Raw genomic sequence first — 20,527 nt, forward strand, 5'->3', positions numbered from 1 at the left:
ATCATGGCCTGTTTTAAGTTAGAATAAGCATTATGAATGCATATTTTCAATCTTGTTGATTTTGTCTGTCATTCAATTTATGGGCCATATTTATCATGTTTGAATATACATCAGATAACCATTTTCATTATATATAAAAATTATGAAATTGGGTATATAGCTCTTTTCGTAAATATATATATATATTTAAAAAAGGTCGGTTCAGTAATTTTGACCAAACAGTTAGCTGTTTTAGTAATTTCTCCTTTTTCTTTTTTGGGAAAGCTATTAAATCATACTAAGGGTAGTGCCCAATTATCAGATTACACAATCAATATGTATATATATATATATATATCATAATAAGCAAGGACGCTCGATAAAAATTAAAAGCTGCTCAATCTTATTGGGCTTATTTGGTAACCTTTCTATTCTGGTTGATATGGAGCCAAACCAAAATCGACCTGTTTAAGCCCCACCCCAAGAACAGCTGACGACAGATGGCAATGAATGACGGCTATCCTTGTATGGCAACATTATCTTGATAATTAGTTTTTCCTAATTCTTTTTCTAAAAATGAATTAATATGAAGAGTGTGTAATGTACTTTGGTAACATGGATTGCTATCAAACTTGATGCACCACAGGTTACTAGATAACTATTTAAAACATTTTAACTTATATATCACAAACGAACATTTATACCCAAGTGTCATAATATTGGAATTTTGTGGAGGTTAAAGTGTCAGATACCTCCAACAATTAAACACACGCTCGTGCCCTTGTTCTATTTCATCCAGTTTTCCTTCTTTTTCTCTTCATTTAAATACAAGCACTCACACTCACACTCACACTCACCCACAGACAGGATTTGATCTCCCCCCACCCCCACCTCCACACCACACACACACCCCTTCCACCCCAAAGGTTTCTTCTTTTAAAAAAAATAAATAAAAATCAAATGAGCTCTATGAATTTGTTGTACGGAAACGTAACAAGAACAAGAATGGGATCAAAATTAGAACTGCAACGTTAGCAAGCTAGCTCGAGCTCGACCTGATTTATGGTTGAGCTAAGCCGGGCCGAGTTATGGAGAACATGAGTTGAGCTTGGGTTAGAATAATTCAACCCAAATTTAATTGGGGTTGAGAGCTCGAGCAAATCAGTTTTAACCTGAACTCGTGGCTATACAATAGTATATAAATATTTTTATCTTCAAGGTGCTTTTTAATTGTTTCTCGTAAGGAAAAAAAAATCTATTTTTAACATTTCTTTCTATTAACCCTTGGGGTTTGGCTTAATGGCAATTTTAAACTGATAAGCAGTCAAAGTTCGTAGGTCGTGAGTTAGATACGCAATTTGAGCATTAATTCCTTAGGGCCACCCATGAGAGCATACCCTCACTTATCCGGTGCATATGATGCACAGGTGTTGCACATGCCCAAGGAAGAGATCCACACGCCTTGGCCCAGCCTAGTTCTTTTGATCCCACTAGTTGGATGTAAGTTCAAAAGCCCCCATCATAATAAAAAAAAGGAAAAATTATATTTTTTACTTGTGAATCTATTGTTATATTTATGTTTACAAATTTCTTGAAGATAAAGTTCAGGCTAAGCCTAAGATCGAGGTGAGTTTGGGTTAATGAGTTCAAACTCGATGCTTGGATTGAGGGCTCTACCACTTAAGTCGAGCCTAGTCTACCCTCCACCAACCCACCCAGGTTGGAGTCATATGGCAAATTGAACACTTGGAGGGTCACTAGGGTCTATCAATGGCAATGGACCTCACATGCATATATACATCATACAAGAGAAAACTTGTTTAGAATATAGTGCTAGTGGGTGCCACCTGATATAACATACAAAGAAAAAGAGGGGGATGTTGTAACTTGTGAGAGAACAAAGAACGAAATGTTGGTCCTTGAGTCTCTTGACTATCTGTTTGTTGTTCTTATAAGACATTTTAATTAGAGAGAAGTTTTAAAGTTCTTTTTAAAAAAGAAAAAAAAAATAAACCCATCTCAAATGCAACAAATCTTATAGGGTTTTGCTCCATGGTGTCGGCCACCAAACAGCTTCAAGACGACGTACTCCTTGTTTCCTTAATTACAATAATATTTATTACTTTTAAACACGGTTTTGCCAAAAAAATGGAGTACAGTACTCCGGAATAAGTGGATGAGCTATCACGGTCCAACCGGCACGGACCTGTTGTGTATGGGCCGTCGTCTTCTCACGTGCGCATAATCCATAGTATAATATTCCCACGTGTTCCCCTCCACCCAATTCTGCCTGGTCCCTCTTCTTCCATCTGGCATCACTTCGTGATATGGCTTACCTGTAAAATATTGCATAAAATATTAACAAGATTTTAATAGAGAATTGCTATTGCCGCACCAAGTTTTACTAACTCCACACCAATTATGTGCAATTCTTTGATGATTTATATAAGAATTGGTGTGGCAATAGTAGCTCTCTTTTAATATTAGGGACCAATTAGTTGGACATCACTTAATACCTATTGCACTCCAATCTTTAAAATAAAAATAAAAATGCTGAAGTGATCTCTTATGGCACTTTCCTGATGTCGAAGTGTATAGGAAATATAAATGACAAATTTTTACCCCTACTTGTAGATCATGACGCTTTGGTGTCGTTGTTCCTCTCTAATTTTTAAGAAGAAAAAAAGTAGTGCAACTTTTGTTTGAAAAGCGATCATACCCATGGAGTGCAAGGGGTTTTTCAAACGATGGGGTGCAACTCGTACTTGGGTGATGTGAATTAACAGTCCTTTAATATTATTATATACTAATAATAAAATTAAGGATGATTTAAGCATGCACTCCACATTTTGGTGAATATTTGAGATACTCCTATATTTTAAAATTGATGACAAGCCTCCCGTGACCTTAGGCTTCTTAATATACTAATAGGAAAACACCCCCAAAGAAGATGTCCATGGAGATAATAAAATCAAATATAATTCTCTTTCAATAAAAAAAAAAAAAAAACACGACTCTGGATAGAGTGGAATAAGGCGATTGAATTTATTAAGCCGACCTTATCAACTTTTTGGGATCAGAATTCGAGGGTAAATAATAATAATGATGATGGTGATGACCAATGCTTTGTATGTGACACATGTGAAAACTATAAATAAGAGTGGGACATTGATCATTCTTTGGAAGGATTCCCACTTCTTCCTCTGGGTTCAAATGCACATTCAATTATTATTATTATTTGAAGAATTTGCTGTTAAGTTATAGCTTTTCCCATTAAAAGTATTTCTTTATATGGGAATTTATACTATTTTCTGATATTTTCATATAATTTTTTAATTGTAAAAGCTCCTTTTTAAGTAATTTTTTTTTTTAAATAAAAAAATTATAAACACTTTAATTTTATAAATAGCCTTAAAAAGGGCCAAAAAGGCACCCCTATAAGGTGGTAACAAGTACGACTAATATTCCTAAAAGACCGCATGCACACGGTCTTGGTATGCGGTTGGGTACGCGGCTGACGTGATAAGGGCACAGAACCGATCGTTTCATCGAGATACACAGGAAAAAGATGTGCGGTTTTGTGCCTTTGCCACATCAGCATACCCCACCACGTCCATTCATCCCTATTCTTCTTAAAAAGCTTGATAATATCTATTTTTCAAGAAAATAGAATTGTTAATATTTAATTGACTTGTAGGATGTAGTACTAACTCACTAAAGCATTACAAGGAGAATTTCTTTTTCTTAAAAAAAAAAAAAAAAAAAAAACGCATAGTCAACCATGTGTAAGAAACAATTGGAGAAATGATTCCACAGATTTACTACTCCCATTATTTTCATAAATAAACCAAAATCCAAGCATTGACTTGGTTGAAAATGAGACATTCCCCCATTGACCATGCATGAAACCATGACCCCAAGCCAATATATAGCTTGAATTTGGAGAATTAATGCAGTTTTGAACCAAGGTATCATCTTGCCTCAAAAAATTAGATACAAATACACTTTCCAGACCAACTTAGTAAGACCTTTTTTACATACTAATTTAGTCAGGCTAGGCTTACTCAATTAGTTTGAGGTTGGAGTGTATGTGTCCTCTTTACTAGGGTTTTGTGACTGAGAAAAACATGTTGCATGGATTATCACCTGGCAGAGCTCCCTTTTGATTGGTGTCTTGTATGAAATCCTTACTTTCAAAGCCTTTAACCTGCATTTGGGTGGGGGGGTGGAATATGAGTTTTTTTTTGGGAGTTATGCATGCTGTAGTAGAAAGTATGGAATGGGTACTTACAGTGGGTTCTTCAAAGGGTCTCAGCTTCCTTGGCAGTTTAGTGAGAGAAAGCCCAAGATCATAGACTGTTCAAGTTGCAAAGAAAATATGACTTGAAAGCATTATTTAGGAGAGAGAGAGAGAGAGATGAAAGCTTTACCATGTTCATGAGATGATATTAGTGGAGTCTGGTGAGAAGCACAAGGAGTCATCAAAATAGAGAGGAACATGGACACTGTTGTGATAGCTGTTATTATCTCCATCACTTGCATGAGAGATTTTCTATGTCTGTGGATTCGAGTTTATATCACCAAAGGAACATGAGAGAGAGAGAGAGAGAGAGAGAGAACAAAACACAAAAGCTCAAGAATCCAAATTTGATACTAACTATTTGTAGGGACCTTACCTTATTTATTTATTTATTTTTTTGTTACATCACCATCTACCATAGTAGTTTATAAGAATAAGTTAGATCTTTGCTGCTCGAGCATTTATTTGATGTCACCCCCCCCCCCCCCCACACACAAAAAAAAAAAAAATAATAATAATAAATAATAAAAATGTAGTCTCTGTTATCCCACTAACTGTTTCTCCAATCCAAGACCCATTTCTCACCATTTTTTCGGTCTTAACATTTTCGATAAACTCATGATGAATGCATGCGGTTTTGGTAGGTGGTTGGGTACACGGATGACGTTGCACGGGCACAGAACCATAGATCTTTTTCATTTGGATACACAAGAAAAAGATGTGCGGTTTTGTGCCCTTGCCACATCAACCGCGTACTAAAATCGTGTGAATTGATCATTATTCTTTTCGATGCCAAAAAAAGGTATACCACATAATTTATCAAATCCGGATCCATATATAAAACATATATGAACTTCATATATTTAAATAAAATATACAATATATACATACTTCACATAATTTATCACATTTTATGGGATTGGGGCTCTATTGGATCAGGGCATGATGATTGATTTAAAACTGATCGATAGATTATCAAATTGAATCCTTATAAAAATTCAAATCCTCAACCTAGATCCGAAATTATCAGATCAAAATGGATAGTACTTCAGGTTAGGGGTGTTCAACATAGTAATCCAATCTGAACCGAATGACTGTATGATACTTTGGGGTGGGGGGAGGGGGGGAGAGTTTGATTTTAGAGGCCCACATGGCCACATTCCTATTTGTCCACTTGTATGAAAGGACATTCTAAATTTGTAAAAATACCCACGCTGGGAGAGAGTTTTTATTTTTATTTTTTTCTCATAGTGAGCAAATTTGCTCATAGTGTAATAGCCATTTGACATGTGGCGCAAATGACATCAGCACTAAGAGAGGAAATTTCTCCCTCGTGCCACGGTTGAAAAGGAAAATTTCCTAATCTCATCATCTTGTGGCACTCAAAAAACATAATCCGATCCCACAAAAATTTCCTAATCTGATCACCTTGTGGCATTCAAAAACATGATCCGATTCCAGGGAGGTGTAGAGGACGAAATTATACGAATTTAAAATATATATATATATATATATATATATATATATATATAAAAGCCCTTTATTTTTCATAGTTGAATTTTAATTTTAAGTTTGAATACTTGATAGCTATCCATTTTAGATTCCATGAATCAAGCTCTAAAAACATTTTTTTTTTTTTTAATATGAGTTTTTTCATAAAATTAGGAAGGCTGTGGTGTTAGATTGACAATGTGATATTCCATGTGGTCTCAATGACCAATTTTAAGATTTTAAATCTTAATATTGAAATTTGTGGGCAGACGATGTGCGGACAGGAGAGAAATTTTCTCTCCATTGCTAATGTCATTTGCGGCACATGTCAAACCATTGTTGGATTGTGAGCAAAAAATCATTCACATTGGGAGCCCTTCAATAAACGTGGACCAATAAAAATGTGGGGTTTCCAAAATGCAAGTCATCGAAACCATATTTTGGGGGAGTGCAATTTTGAAGATCCCACAGTCTCATTGGTCCAAGTGTATTCTAGGCATCTCAACAGAGATATAGTATGGGTACTTTTGTAAAATTGTATACCCTTCAATACACATGGACCAATGAGAATGTGAGGCGTCCAAAAATGAACTCATTTTGGGAAGGGGGGAATGGGAGGAGGGGGCTGGGTGTTTTAAGAAATGGGTACGGATTATATCTATGTTGGATCGATTTGGGTTTAGGGTCAGGTTTTGAGTATGTTTTTTATTTGGGTTTTGGTTCGGTGCCAAGCACCCAACCCAAGAGGAATTGAATTTGAACGGGTTGATCTCGGGTTCGATCTGGTTCGGGTCCATTGAGTACCCCTATTTAGGACTGTAAATGGATCGGGTCCAGGATTGACCCAATAAGTATCAAATCAGACCCTTATCAAATCAGGTTTTTTATTGGATCTCAATATTAAGATCCATATCTGATCCAATAAGATTGAAACCTTATTGGATCAGATCCTTATCTATATCCAAAACATTGATCCATATCCGAAGTTATCGAATCAGATTCTAGGTCTAATTAGATTCATTGACAGCCCTACCCTTCAGGGTTGGCAATGATTCGGAATTGACCCGGTATCCAATTCAAATAATTGGATTCAGATTTAAATATTTAATTTTTGGATTGGATTTGAGTTGAAATTACAAATCCAGTAAAGTTTTGGATCGGATTCCAATCAAATCCAACTTAAACCGATCTGTTTAATTTTTTAGTATAAAGGGTAATTATAAAAGCACCTCCCATGAATTAATAAGGGTAACCCACACATATCCCAATTGTTTTGTCTTATATAGGTTAAAAGTTTCAGAATGAGCTGATTTTTTTAGAGGATGATCTCTATGATGAGGAGACCATCCTCACCATACATCAATCAATTCCAAAACTTCTAATTCCATGAAAACTAGGTTATAAAAAAATGGACGATTTACAATTCTTGAACTTATGTTGATGGAGTTAAAAGTTTCGAAATGGAATGATTTTTGGTGAGGATGATGTCCTTATCATAGAGATCATCCTCACCAAAAATCAGCTTACTCCAAAACTTCTAACCTATAACAAAATATTCGGCAATGGTGTGGGTTGACCTTATTAATTCGTAGGGTGTTTTGATAATTACCCTAGTATAGACCCTCACCCCCTCTAGCCCCCCTCTCTCTCTTCTCTTCTCTTATTTTCTCCGATGCAAGGTAGTTTTCATAGATTTTTTTTTTGTTTGTAAAGAGGAAGGATCTGAATCTTATTTTGAACATGGAAAATCGATGTTGGATTGAGAGTACATTTAGTCAGATTGGATTCGATTCAATTTTTTTTCAGATCGGATCAGGTCTGGAGTATATGGCTAAAAATTGGGATTGGTAGTAGTTTGGTACTAATCCGATACCGAACCAATCCATTTCCAACCCTACTAAGTACTACCCTTATTTTAGGTTTGATCATGGTTTTAAAACTCAATTTCGCGTCTTGTCTCGTCTCTTCCATGCCAGATGTCGAGTTGTCTTGAACGAGTTTTCCGATACATTTGAGACATCTCGTTCAAAAAAATTAAAAAAGAACATGGGGTTTTATATCTCGTCTGAAAAATTGACTTGTCCATCCATCTCATCCATGCCTGATACCGAGACGACTCGAACGAGTTTTGAAACCATGGGTCTGATTCGATCCATTCAATAGCACTAGTAGACGAGGGCATATCAGTCATTTTCTACCAGTCTCGAGTAAATGAAGAGAAGGACCAACCGACCAAACCCTAAACCCTAAATTTCTCTCTCTCTCTCTCTGGCCCAATCTCACATTTTCTTTCTACCTCTATTGAAATTTTCAATTTTTTCTTCATTGATTAAAGTAATTGAATTCTTCTAATAATTGGGAAGAGATTTTGAGCATCAGTAGAAAACTTTGTTTCATTCTCTCTCTTTCTTAATTTAGGATTAGGCTTAAGGTTTCTACTCTTCTGCAACCATGAGGAAGCTAAAATTTCATGAGAAGAAGCTTTTGAAGAAGGTTAATTTCCTTGAATGGAAGAGAGAAGGTGGACACAGAGAAGCTCTTGTTATGCGTCGTTACCATGTCACAGGCCGAGATGATTACAAGAAGTAATATTGATTTTTATTGATCTATATTTCGATTTTTCAAGTTTCAAGACCCAAATTTTTTTCTTCTTTTTTTTCACAAATTATAGTAATTTTTTCGTATTATTATTTGAATTTGAATTTTAGGTACTCGGGTATATGTCGGATGGTGCAGAAGCTCGTTAACATCTTGAAGCAGATGGACCCACGAGACCCATTTCGGATCGAGATGTCTGATTTGCTCTTAGAAAAGCTGTGAGTTCATATGTAACACTAACTAAATGACCCATTTATTAAAATTGTGAATTTGTTTTAGGTTTCAATTAATTTTTTTATTATGAGTATTTTAAAATTCAGTGTTGCCATGAGCCCATGACCTTTCATACCGATCGAAAAAACTTCTAGTATCGTATGTTATATTCTAGTTTAGAAGTAATTTGAGGATGATAAATTACCTGTCGAACTTAAAACACGATACATAAAGTCTTAAATAGTTGAAGGAAGGTATTGCAGTTGATGAATACAAACAAATTACCCAAAAAATAAAAATATATGGTAATCTTAGGAATAATTGTTTTTGTGAGTGATGAAGAGAATGACTTATTCAAAAGTTACGAGCAGTGAGAATTACATATGTATCAACAGGGATCCCATTCATTATGATCTACATAGATTAACTGGAATTTTACCTAAATAGAGAGGGGCTGAGGGATTCAATAGCTTGTTCAGACGATGATTTTTCAATTATATTTCATGTCGTAGTAAGTTTTACTTGTTAAGGTTCATCAAGATGTAGTTTCTTTTGTAGGTGCCTGCTAGCTTAGTTGAAAAAACAAATCCCCTTTTTTTCACTATATCCAATTTGTGCTTTATGTCTAAAGGATGATGACCCTTTTGGTCTTCTAGTGCAATAATTGTGCAATACATTTCTAGAAGAGGTTTCTCATTTTTAATATCTTCTTAGTTTTTATACTTGTTTCATTACCTTTTTTTATTTGGACCAAAATTTTGCATTTTCACTCTTTATGTCTATATTCTTGGGTATCCTACACCAATTCACTGCAAGACAGGTGGGCCAAGGTTGACTTGTAAAATGAAGTCTACTGGGAAAAATTGTGCAAAGTGTAATGCCAAAAATATAACAATTTATTAATAAAAATCTTTGGGATAAGGCTCCATTGATGATGTTCACAATTTATTAATAAAAATATTTGGGCACTTTAAAACTATTTGTATGATATCGAATCATTTTAATTCAATGGTTCGTACAGAGTTTTTCATTTCATTTTTACATCAAGGGGTTTTTTCACTCAGCTCTCTAAGATGTACCTACAGTTTTGTTTCATATCAAACATATGAAACAAGTGGTATATCTTACACTTTTTGTCTACTTCTGTTATGTTTCTTTATTTTTAAGTGGTAAAGGGTGTTCATCTAAGCATATCTCTAAAATAGTTTTTGTATTGTATACATCCAATTTTTATATTTAGTATTGTATGTTTTGTGTAGTTGTGTTGCCATATTCAAATTTTCAGAAGTAGGCATGCTCAGGGGTGGAGCTAGGATTTTGTCTATGTGGGGGAAACATAGACCTTTAAAATAATAAAAAATTAAAATTGTGGGGATAATGGAGGCAGATTTGTATTCTGCTGCTGTTCTTAGTCACAGTAGCATATAAATCATCATAGTTTTTAAAAAATTATTGTGGGGCAAGTGCCCCCAATGTAAATCCATCCCCTGGGCATGCTAAACACCTGCAGACACACCTTGACACTAGGCATCCACGCTACATGTCTGAGTAACATGGGTTTTCACAGATTAATCGTAGCTACATCAAAGCTCTTAATTTTGTATTCTATAGCTTACATGCCACAATAAAGGTTTGAAACACAAGAACACCAAAGGGTGGGGTGACTGTAGTTGTGCTAGTGTTGCCATGTTCTCTTTCAATTCATCGTGTTCAGGATAGCACATGAGAAGCAATCTAGTAAGTAGTAGGATTTATACTGAATCACCATCAATTCTAATTTCAACTTTTATTTGATAATCTATCAGTTTAGGGAAATTTTTAGAAGCAGAATATCTGTAACGTGGGTCTGATTAATTACCCGAAATAATGTACCTCTGAGCATTTAACATGGACATATCATTGAGTTCTTATTCCAAACCTTCACTGTTGATTGTTTGGTGTTTGACTTCCATTCTTGCCTTCTATATAAACTGATTAAGTCCTATCAATTGATTTTATTGTGTCTGCAATGGCCCCGATGACTCGGCCTTTTCTTCGCTTGATACTCCACATTGGCAGACAACTATCGCTACATAACTCTTCATATCTGATTTCCTTCTCACTTTTATAGTTTATAGAATCATAATCATTTTCAAAAGATTGATTCAGATCAATTCCATATAATTGAAAATGTTGACCTCATTATGATAGAATGTTGAACTTACAGTGGTCCTTATCCTTCAGTTTTTTCGGGATATGCAATGCTGCTGAATTTCACTTATGACACCTTTGATTAATTTCTATGCCAATGCCAGGTACAACATGGGTGTCATACCCACTCGAAAGAGTTTGGCTTTGTGTGATCGCTTGTCCGTGTCTTCCTTTTGCAGGTACTTGTATCTGTCACCATTCCTCTGATTTTGAGCATCATTTGTGTTTCCGGATGTCAGAAGAAAATGTTTGATATTTCTTTATAATAGTGTATCCATATGTGTGTGTGTGTGTGTGTGTGTGTATGCAGGCGTAGGCTATCAACTATTCTGGTAAGGTTGAAGTTTGCGGAGCATCTGAAAGAAGCTGTCACATACATCGAACAAGGGCACATCCGAGTGGGTCCAGAGACCGTCACAGACCCTGCCTTCCTCGTGACGAGGAACATGGAAGACTTTGTTACATGGGTTGATTCATCTAAGATAAAGAGGAAGGTGTTGGCTTACAATGAGAGGTTGGATGATTATGATGCATTGAACTAAAGGTATCATGTAAATATAGGATGGTTTGCCCAATGTCTCAACATGTGCTTTCTAAACGTTTTGTTAATTATGTCTGGATTGGAGATAACTTGAAGATCATTTACATGATAGATCTGAATTTCATCTTAAGAGTGTTTTTTCTTTTTATTTATTTATGGGTAAGCTGGACTTGAACTCATGACCTCAAAGTTGCTTAACAATGTGTCAAACCAACTGAACTACGGGCCCAAGGCCATCATTTTAGAGTTGATGATGTAAGATAGTTTTGTGAACCCAAACAAGAAAAGAGAAAGTAATGCCTCTAATAGAGGGTATTTTAGTTTTATAAAAAATTGGAAATAAAGATCAAGTTAGATTAGTTTATTTTCTAGAAATGCCAAAGACCAATTTCAATGTGGAGAGAAGAAAAGTCTTCATTTTTCTTTTTTGGCTTATAAACAACTTGTAGACATGTTCAAAGGGTTAAATGGAAAAAATAAATTCTAGATTTACTTGATCTTTTATACAAGTCGTGTTGAATGAATGTGGTATATCATACACGGTCTGTATTGGTTAATGTGGCAAGGGCACAGAACCCCAGGTCTGTATCCCGAAGAAAAAGATCTATGGTTCTGTGCCCTTGCCACGTCAACTTCATACAGACCCATATAATTTACTGCTCGCATTCACCACGACTCTTTGTATAAATACAGGAAAAAGGAAGATGCAAGAGGCATAATTGAATTTCTTAAAAAAAAAAAAAAAACTAGGCAACAATATCTTCACTATTTGCTTTGTCAAACCCAATGATAAAAAATCCAGTTAACCGAAGAAATTGGGTTCAAAAATTGATTACTAGTGGTTCATCGCATTCTATGAATGCAATAAAACCTTACCGCAAACTGATTCGCGGCTCCATCTAGTAGGAAAAAAAATCTACCAACCATCTTCCATCCCTGTATGGGCATTTGAAATATGAAGACATGGGCCTTCCAATAGGATCGACCAGATGCGTTAGATGGCAGTATGGTTTTCAATAGGCCAGGACCACACTTGGCTTTTGATATATTTATTAAGTCTGTGAGAGACCCACATTAACAACACCAACATTGCAGATGAGCAAGAAATCTTCATTTAGTAGGAATAAATATTGATTTTGATCTTGGTAAATGTCTTCATCATAAGTAGATGAACAGATATTAATCACGTTCATGCCTTCATCTTCTGACCCTCCTCTCTCTCTCTCTCTCTCTCTCTCTCAAATAAGATGAAGACACAGGGGAGAGGTGGTCCTTTAAGGTGGAATTTGGATGTTAAAGGATGGTGATGGCTAACGGTCATTATTATTCCCAAAGATATTTGATAGACACCAAATCTTAGTTCCAACTACATCTGATTATTATGTGTTATGTGTCAAAGGCTTCAATAAAGTCTAGATCACAGGGTTTACTTTTTAAAACTATTTTTCTTAGATTGAATTAGTTGACTTACATCTGCGGATCATGTTTCAAAAGCATCAAATGGTTTCTTTAAACTCAAGAGTGGACTTTATCAAAAATGTAAGTTTCTAAACCAAATCAACTCTCTCTAATCTCTCTATAGATATGATTTGGTGTATTGTTGTACATCTTATTACAATGCTTCACATCTAATACTCTAACAATTAATTATAACAAGATCATGAAACGAAATTTGTCATTTGTCTTGATTACCATCCATTGTCTATCTGAAATATATATCCAATGGGTGTGAATGGAATACCCATTTATCCAGAATAATATATATATATATATATATAATATATATATATAGTCAAGATAATTTACACTCTAAAATGTACGTGGTTGATGTGGCAGTGCACATAACCATATATCTTTTTCTTCGGGATATATAAGAAAAAAGATTTACAATTCCGTGCACTTGGTACATTCTAGTGTGTCAGTTTATCATTAGTCAAGAAAAATTTATCCTAGTTCCAAATCTCTATTTTTTATATCTATTTAGAGTTGGGTCTAAAAGAAAAATAAATTAATTGGGATCCAAACCATTTGATTCGATTTGGCGGGTACATCTAGAATAGATTTATTTTGTCATTCATATTTTATACTGTAGATGGTTAAAGTCTTTCCTATCTATTAATGTTAATAAATATTACATAAAATTCTTCAAGTTTTCATATTTGAAAAGTATAAGCTTTATTTCGACTTGAAGCAAGCTATCTCTTCTAAAAGTTTATTACTTCTAAGAAATAATTATAAAATATAAAAAACATGATCATATCTTTAATAGACCAACTTATAATTATAGAGAGCTACTACTGTCACACCAACTTTTACTAACGCCACACTAATTCCTTTATAAATCATCAAAGAATTGCACACAGTTGATGTGGCAATTACAACTCTCTAATTATCTCATTGATGCTTTTGTAGATGATGTATCTTCGTAGTCATCATGATCATTTATTTTCTGATATTAGGGTTCAAGTTGTACAACTATCCTGTAATAAGACCCAAGTTCAATTCCCACTAGCACTGAGTTACTGATGTTATTAAAAACAGGCTAACCAATGTTTTAAAAAAAAAAATGTAATAATTCTCATTTGATTCGTGATGAATGCATGTGGTTTGGATACGTGGCTGACGTGGTAAGGGCACAGAACCACAGATCTTTATCATTGAGATACACAGGAAAAAGATGTGTGGTTCGGTGTCCTTGCCATGTCAGCTGCGTACCCGACCGCGTGCATTCATCATTATTCTTCTCATTTCATAGGTAGAATTGGAGTTGCAGCTTTCTAAAGTTGAGCATCCCAAACGCGGACAATATAGCAATTTCTTTGAGTTGCCAACTTTCACCCACAACCATCAGGTCCCAAACAGACCCTAAAATAAGGAAACAGTTACGCGCACCAGAAATCATTCTTTGAGGCAACAGGAATCTGCACAGTATTCCTTAGGTGTTAGCGCTTGGGGAACACGACACATATTGTTGTGTGGTGCAGATTCCTCGAACACATGAATTTACTGCAGATAAACAACATGCACATGCCACACCAACCCTCATGTTTAAATGTCACCTAATTTGCATTGAAATTGTTCACAAACCATAAGTATGTGCATGGCACAGCATGATTCTGTTCTGCAAAGAAAATGTCGGAACAAGTCGCAATTGAAATGTAACAACATGACTAATGTGAATCTATGAAAATTATTTTTACCATGTAAGAACTTAAGAACAGATCTGCTAAAATGCTCATTTAACAGGATACTCATGCATTGTGAAAGAATAATTATAATTTTGATAATAAGCAAATAAAAGGACCATAGTCGGTACAAGATGTAAATATTTATGAAACACAACAAAATACTATATTTGTATGAATGGTATGTTTTAAACTCAAACTAAGGAGGATAAATAGGAGCAAATGCAATCAAAATTTACAGCAGAGAAGATACTGCCACCAGCCTTGTTGCCTTCTGTAGTGTCTCCTATCGGCTTTCGCCATTCTGACTGGGCTGCTATTCCATTCTGAAGGTAACCTACATATTCCATTAACCAAGACAAGTTGTTAGCTATTCAATCTGATAATCTGAAAGATATAAGAGAGATCAAAAGAAATAGTAAGTAGTTTACTTGGGGAAAGCAAACGAGTGTGTGCTTGTTGTGCTGCTATCCGACCGAACAGAGAGACTACCCGAATATGGTATAGGTCCTGAGTGTTCTACTAGACTTGATAGAGGACCCGAACCCATCACAGAGAAACTTGACTCTCCATGACCATGTTGAGTATAAAAGCTTCGGCTTGAAGCAGTTTGACTATCGAGTGCCTTCTCTTCGAGAATTAAAGAGTCCAAAGTCGGAAAATGTTGCTGAAAATCTGCATTTTGTGGGTCTTCCTCACTCTCCATCTTACTGTTCAAGGGAATCTCGATGGCATTGTGGCCATCTGAGTTTTCAGTAGCAGAATGTACCATGGGCATTGCCTCTTTACTTGTATCCTGTAATATTACATAATCAAAGTCTAAGACGTTATAGATCATCCACAAACTCATGTATTTGAGCACTTCTACTCATTATATAGCTCCTAAATTTTAGGCAGGGAAAATTACCAAAACAACGTTAATTTTGTTATTTATTACTCAAAAAATAATATTTTTTAATAAATTACTAAAAGAGATTTAAAACTTGGACTGGCCAACGTTTTTAACCTCCCATCTTTTTTGAAAAACACTTTCCTATTAACTTAGTGAGAGTTGAGATCTTACTAAGGGTCGTTGAGCTCAAATGGATTACTACATTGGCAATCCAACACCACATCCCCTATATTTCATCGAAAACCAAAAACCAAAAACCAAAAAAAAAAAAACCATGTTTTTGTTGGCTTGATCCGTGGTTTTGAAAATAAACAGCTACTGAACTTCCACAGAACTCCCAAATTTAAAATTCAAATTCAACAGTGAAAGAAAAACTTTTTTTCGAAGTTCACAAATTTTTGTCCTCTACACTGTGGCCTTCAGATCACGTTTTTGAATGCCACAAGTTAGTAAGATTAGCCTTATTCATCTCCAACGGTCAACCTTATACGCTGGACAGCTCAGCAATTTTACAAAATGCTGTACACTCCCACGTTTTAGATTGTTTTTGGTAAATTTTTAACATTTATAATATATATTTTCTAATTAATAAGAAAATTAACTCTTTTTGGTAATTTTCCCTATTAGGAAATACATGGATGTATCAGTAATCTTAGGAAATACTCATCAAAGATAACTAAAGATAGATTCTCTGCTACCATGAGAAAGTTAAAGACGTTATTAGGCAGAAACTTTGCAAATCAAATACCTCATCAGAATGTTGTTGACCTTCTTCTCCATCCAAATTGGATGACTCGGAACAAGAGTCCTCCGCTTGCTCTAATAGCATACTTTTCGCCACAGCCTTCTCATTGGAGACTTCATTGACAATTTTATCTCTTGAACTAAACAGTTCATCTTTATCCAACAAATTCTTTGAAGAGCACTTGTTAACAACATTCGTCTCGCAATCATATTCAACCAAAGGTTTCACCTCGTCTGAAATAGGTGCTACAGTTGCCACCATTCCTTTGATTGAGCCATTATCTAAATGCAATTCAGAGTTTGAGAAACTGAAGAGTCCTTTGGGGCAAACCTCAGCATTGTCAACCGAAATCTTGTCAAGGAAAGGTACTCCCTCATCGATGCAAATGTCCTTGACAACATGATAAGAACCCTCTTTAAAATGAACAATTAGCTCCGGAAGTTTAGATTCAGTAATACTCTTATTGGTATAAAAATCTGCTCTTTGCTCGGGCAGTTTGAGATCATAGACAGGTATTGTATGCGGGGAATCAAAATCGCCAGACTTGTATTCTCTTCCATTTACTGAATCTTCTGTGTCCATGAATCCATGCAGTTCTGGTACGTTCCCAATATCTACATTTGTCTTCTCAACTGATAATGGTTTTGCATCCCCATCATACTTTTGGCTTTGTAGATCCGACATGATCCCGTTCTTGGCTTCTCCCATGATCTCATTGTTCACCTTCAGTCCTTCCGTCTCAAAGGCATCATTGTTATTTTCAAACAAATTGGAATCAGGCTCATGGGCTAGAGTTGAATGGCCACACATGGCTTCACAATCTGCCGATACAGTTATATAAACGTTAGTCAATACTAAAGAACAGGTAGAATACTAAAAAAACTGGGTACAAGATCATTTACAGTAACCGATCTTGCAATGGAAATTACAAATAAAATAGAATAAGCACCAAAATTTAAAATAAAAAACAAAGGTTTTGTTACACCTTGGAAATAAGCATTTGAGGGTATTTATGGTTTAGAAAATCTTTCGAGGACATTTTCTGTAGGATTTAATGCACCAAATCTTGTGGCCTTATGGCACATGTTAACAAAACCCAAAAACAAACATATGAAAGATTATTTCTTTCATAGGATGTAAAACTCAAGGTAGGGCTTAAAAATTCAAACAAATAAGGGTTCTATTAACATGTGCCCTAAGTGCATTAAATACACCTTGGGAATTGATTTTCGTACCAAAACTTCCCTCAAAAAAAATTCTTACCAAAAATACCCTCAAATGTTCATTTCCAATGTGTATTTAATGCACCTAGGGCACAAGTCAACAAAACCCGATGAATAATTCATAATGGGTGTGAATAGACGATTACCAAGTTTCATGGTTTACATAAGTTGAAAAGAAAATGAGCGCCTTTAAGCACGGCTGCTGAGCAAGCATACACTACTCTAGCAGATATGTGTGAATGGGACCCACCTATCAGAAAGAATGATCGATTAGGTCAATGACCACTTATAAATTACCTTAACTTGCACAGCATTCAAACTCTAGATATTAAACAATGAAATAAGATTTCAAACTCAAGGAAACAAATGATCAAATTTAGGAGGGAAATCCAGTTCAATAAAGCAAGTCATACGCAAATATGAAACTGTTCGAACTATTGTTCCTCAGATACTTGTGAATCAGCACTTCCATCATACCAACCACAACTAGCTAATTAAGAATCACCAATCACAGATTAATCGTCGTCATCTACAAATTCTTATTGGGAAGGAATGATGAGGAACCAACCATAATCCAGGGAACTACAACAAATTATTTACAACCTTAAATGACCAGACTAAATTAGGTTCAATCTCCCTTTCTTTCTTTCTAATCTCTTTGGCATTTAAGCTGGGAGCCAACCAGCAAACCCACGGTTGTGACAGAATACCATTGAATTTAGCCAACTACTCAAACCAAAAATCATAAATCAAAACAGTAATCAAACAACCCAAAAACAACACATAACGAGCAAAAGGAGAAAAATAAATTCTAGAATAGAGACAGTAATCTATTTTCAAAAAAACTACGACGAAAATTTCCTTTTGCCTTAGTGGATGAGCTGGAATCAAACCCAATACCATGGTACTTCAACATTTGGGTAATAAATCGTAATGGCCCCTAGAATTTTCTAAAAATCGATCTACAGGCAATTAACTTGTGGGAGAAGAGACTAGAGATGTATTTTTGGATCACCACGAGATCCAAACATACCCTTAGAGACAATTAAATTTTGCTGAACAAAGACAATAGAGAATAACTTTCCCAAAAGTTTCATGAGCACCAACACCTTCACCAACTAAACCATAACATAATTACAGAACCCTAAAGGCCGAACCTTTTACTAACTATTCCTCTTCTTTTTGTCAGTTAGCTCTGCTTAGATTTAACCGATTAAAAAAATTAGGGTTTCTACCCACACATGGAGAAAAAACTCAAATGGGATCATTCGATAAAATCCAAAAATGATCTAAGGTGATATACAACAACTTCACTTCCACTACCACAACAGAACAAATGAATGATTTCAAACCAAAATCAAAAACAAAAACAAAAACTTACCTTCGATCATCTAAAATTCCATCTTCTTTGCGTTTATCTCATCAGAACAGAAACCCCATTTGCCTTTTCTGCTAAAAAAGAAAAATCAGAAAGAAGAGAGAAACAAACCCTAGAAGCAAATTAGAACTTAGAAGGGCCTTAATAGTGGTAGGTTTTAGCATTAAATATCATAACTGGAAGAAATTAAATAAAACAGAGCGCCTCTTCCCAATCTCCAGACAGATTTACCATTGCCCTGAAAACTTTCTATTTTTGTCTCTGTTGCGTTCAGAGATACAGATCTCCCCACCGAAGAATGATCGATTTCTAGCTAGATTAAATTAAGTTCTCTCGGGAGAAAAAGATTCCAAGTTCGATTTCGCCTCTCAGAGAGTGATTGAGAAATGGTTCTCTTGACTTCAATCGATTGAAACCTCCGAAGCTCTATAGTTTCGATTTCGTGATAAATTTGATGCTTCTTCAGATTTTTTTTTTTTTTTTTTAAAGACTAGATCTTTCGAAAAAAAAATGAGATTTTTCGGTTTGTTTAAAAAAATTACAAACATAAAATAAGGAAATTAGGTCCAGAGATCGTGTCGGATCTCGAAAACAATTCTCGATTTCAGCAGATTTAAAAATCTTTAGGAAGCTTCTGATATTTGAAATTCTAAGGATTCAGATGAATCTCGTACCATATTCTTTCGAAACTGAAACACTCATTCAGTGAATTCGGAATCTTAGTTCTTGGCCGGAAATCTGACACCTTTTCTTCTCGGAATATTCTCGAGTTACTGAATTTACGACTCGGTCAGTTAATACTCGGAAATCTGACACTTTTTCTTCTCAGAAGATTCTGGAGTAACAGATTCCGACACTTTTTCTTCTTCGAACTTTCTCGAGTTACTGAATTTGAAAATCGGCCGGAAAAAAACCGGAAATCTGACACCTTTCCTTCTCAGATGATTCTCAAGTTGCTAAAAAGCTGACGCAAAATCTGACAACACCGCCGGAAAATAAGAAGAAATCTGCAGTTTTGTTCACCGAGAAGTTCGTCTCTGTCGCCGGAAACTGACGCAAAATCCCAGGAAAAGTTTTTTTTTTTTTGGGTGAATCCGACGTAAAGAGATCGTGTGGAATGGATGAGCAATTCTTTTAAAATCATATGAAGTCCACTATATGGACACGTGTAAGAAAATAAGAAGATGGGAGTAATATTTTGAAACATATGTTCAACAACAAAGTTTTTCTCCCATTTATTCTTCCTTTTCAGTGTAAACATGTTTGTGCTCCCACGTGGCAATGGACTATGCATTCTGATAGTATATACCGATAGCGGACTGAAAAGCGAATGATAACGTAAGAAAAAGTTCCACGTGGCACATTATCTGGCCTACTTACATCATGAAGTTTTGACCAATTTTTAATCGTACTATCTATCACACGAAATTTCCTATCCCGTATTTTGTGGGAAAAAAATCATGATCAATGAGTCCAAATAACTTCCACGTGGCAATTTTTTAGCCGTCCATAGCTCTTCTATGAATTTAACCCAAGTTTACGTGAGCTTCATAACCGTTGAAATAGAAATATGAATAAGTCAAGGAGTACTGGACTTGTGCTACAAGACTTCTATGAATGCCACGTGGCAATTTTTTTTTTTTTTTTTTTTTTTTCCAAATTCCACTGACCATGAACTTAAGTCAGAAATGCCTTTTTAATTGAAGAATGATGTTAACATAGACTTCTAATCCCATCCGTCCACTGAAATAGAGATATTTTTTGCTTACTAAAAATTAAATCATGATTACAC

The 20,527-nt window shown here is 35.2% G+C and overlaps 3 protein-coding genes across 6 annotated transcripts; 1 reads left to right on the forward strand and 2 right to left on the reverse strand.

Moving 5' to 3' along the window:
- Positions 1 to 1,998: 1,998 nt before the first annotated feature.
- On the reverse strand, positions 1,999 to 4,526 carry LOC147394619 (uncharacterized). The gene is made up of 4 exons (XM_086453211.1): positions 4,410 to 4,526; positions 4,271 to 4,335; positions 4,126 to 4,186; positions 1,999 to 2,315 (listed from the first exon to the last, which is right to left on the reverse strand). Exons 1-4 carry the CDS (start codon positions 4,519 to 4,521, stop codon positions 2,164 to 2,166), a joined length of 390 nt encoding a protein of 129 aa, XP_086309337.1. The 5' UTR covers positions 4,522 to 4,526; the 3' UTR covers positions 1,999 to 2,163.
- A 3,496-nt stretch (positions 4,527 to 8,022) lies between these two features.
- On the forward strand, positions 8,023 to 11,442 carry LOC147394620 (Alpha-L RNA-binding motif/Ribosomal protein S4 family protein). The gene is made up of 4 exons (XM_086454634.1): positions 8,023 to 8,355; positions 8,479 to 8,586; positions 10,876 to 10,950; positions 11,082 to 11,442. The coding sequence occupies exons 1-4, from the start codon at positions 8,222 to 8,224 to the stop codon at positions 11,311 to 11,313; spliced, it is 549 nt and encodes a 182-aa protein (XP_086310760.1). The 5' UTR covers positions 8,023 to 8,221; the 3' UTR covers positions 11,314 to 11,442.
- A 3,128-nt stretch (positions 11,443 to 14,570) lies between these two features.
- Positions 14,571 to 19,838, reverse strand: LOC147394621 (uncharacterized). Of its 4 annotated transcripts, none has more exons than XM_086454288.1 (6): positions 19,410 to 19,837; positions 18,739 to 18,806; positions 17,504 to 17,607; positions 16,138 to 16,955; positions 14,929 to 15,293; positions 14,571 to 14,834 (listed from the first exon to the last, which is right to left on the reverse strand). In XM_086454288.1, exons 3-6 carry the CDS (start codon positions 17,511 to 17,513, stop codon positions 14,726 to 14,728), a joined length of 1,302 nt encoding a protein of 433 aa, XP_086310414.1. In that variant the 5' UTR covers positions 17,514 to 17,607; positions 18,739 to 18,806; positions 19,410 to 19,837; the 3' UTR covers positions 14,571 to 14,725. The 4 variants fall into 4 exon arrangements, with proteins under 4 accessions (XP_086310414.1, XP_086310415.1, XP_086310416.1 ...); XM_086454289.1 differs by having other exon boundaries at positions 18,739 to 18,809; XM_086454290.1 differs by lacking the exon at positions 17,504 to 17,607 and having other exon boundaries at positions 19,410 to 19,838.
- Between the last annotated feature and the right edge of the window lie 689 nt (positions 19,839 to 20,527).

This window comes from Akebia trifoliata, chromosome 9 (assembly GCF_017979445.1).
Source record: "Akebia trifoliata isolate Shusen 1 chromosome 9, ASM1797944v1, whole genome shotgun sequence".
Classification (NCBI taxonomy): Eukaryota; Viridiplantae; Streptophyta; class Magnoliopsida; order Ranunculales; family Lardizabalaceae; genus Akebia; species Akebia trifoliata.

Coding starts and splice junctions, on each gene's coding strand:
- LOC147394619 (XM_086453211.1), bottom strand. CDS start 4,521: ATGCAAGTGATGGAGATAATAACAGCTATCACAACAGTGTCCATGTTC. Junction 4,336..4,409: donor AATATCATCTCATGAACATG/GTAAAGCTTTCA, acceptor CAACTTGAACAG/TCTATGATCTTGGGCTTTCT. Junction 4,187..4,270: donor GACCCTTTGAAGAACCCACT/GTAAGTACCCAT, acceptor ACCCAAATGCAG/GTTAAAGGCTTTGAAAGTAA.
- LOC147394620 (XM_086454634.1), top strand. CDS start 8,222: ATGAGGAAGCTAAAATTTCATGAGAAGAAGCTTTTGAAGAAGGTTAAT. Junction 8,356..8,478: donor GGCCGAGATGATTACAAGAA/GTAATATTGATT, acceptor TTTGAATTTTAG/GTACTCGGGTATATGTCGGA. Junction 8,587..10,875: donor GATTTGCTCTTAGAAAAGCT/GTGAGTTCATAT, acceptor TGCCAATGCCAG/GTACAACATGGGTGTCATAC.
- LOC147394621 (XM_086454290.1), bottom strand. Junction 15,294..16,137: donor GTCAACAACATTCTGATGAG/GTATTTGATTTG, acceptor GTAATATTACAG/GATACAAGTAAAGAGGCAAT. Junction 14,835..14,928: donor CACTCGTTTGCTTTCCCCAA/GTAAACTACTTA, acceptor TGGAATATGTAG/GTTACCTTCAGAATGGAATA.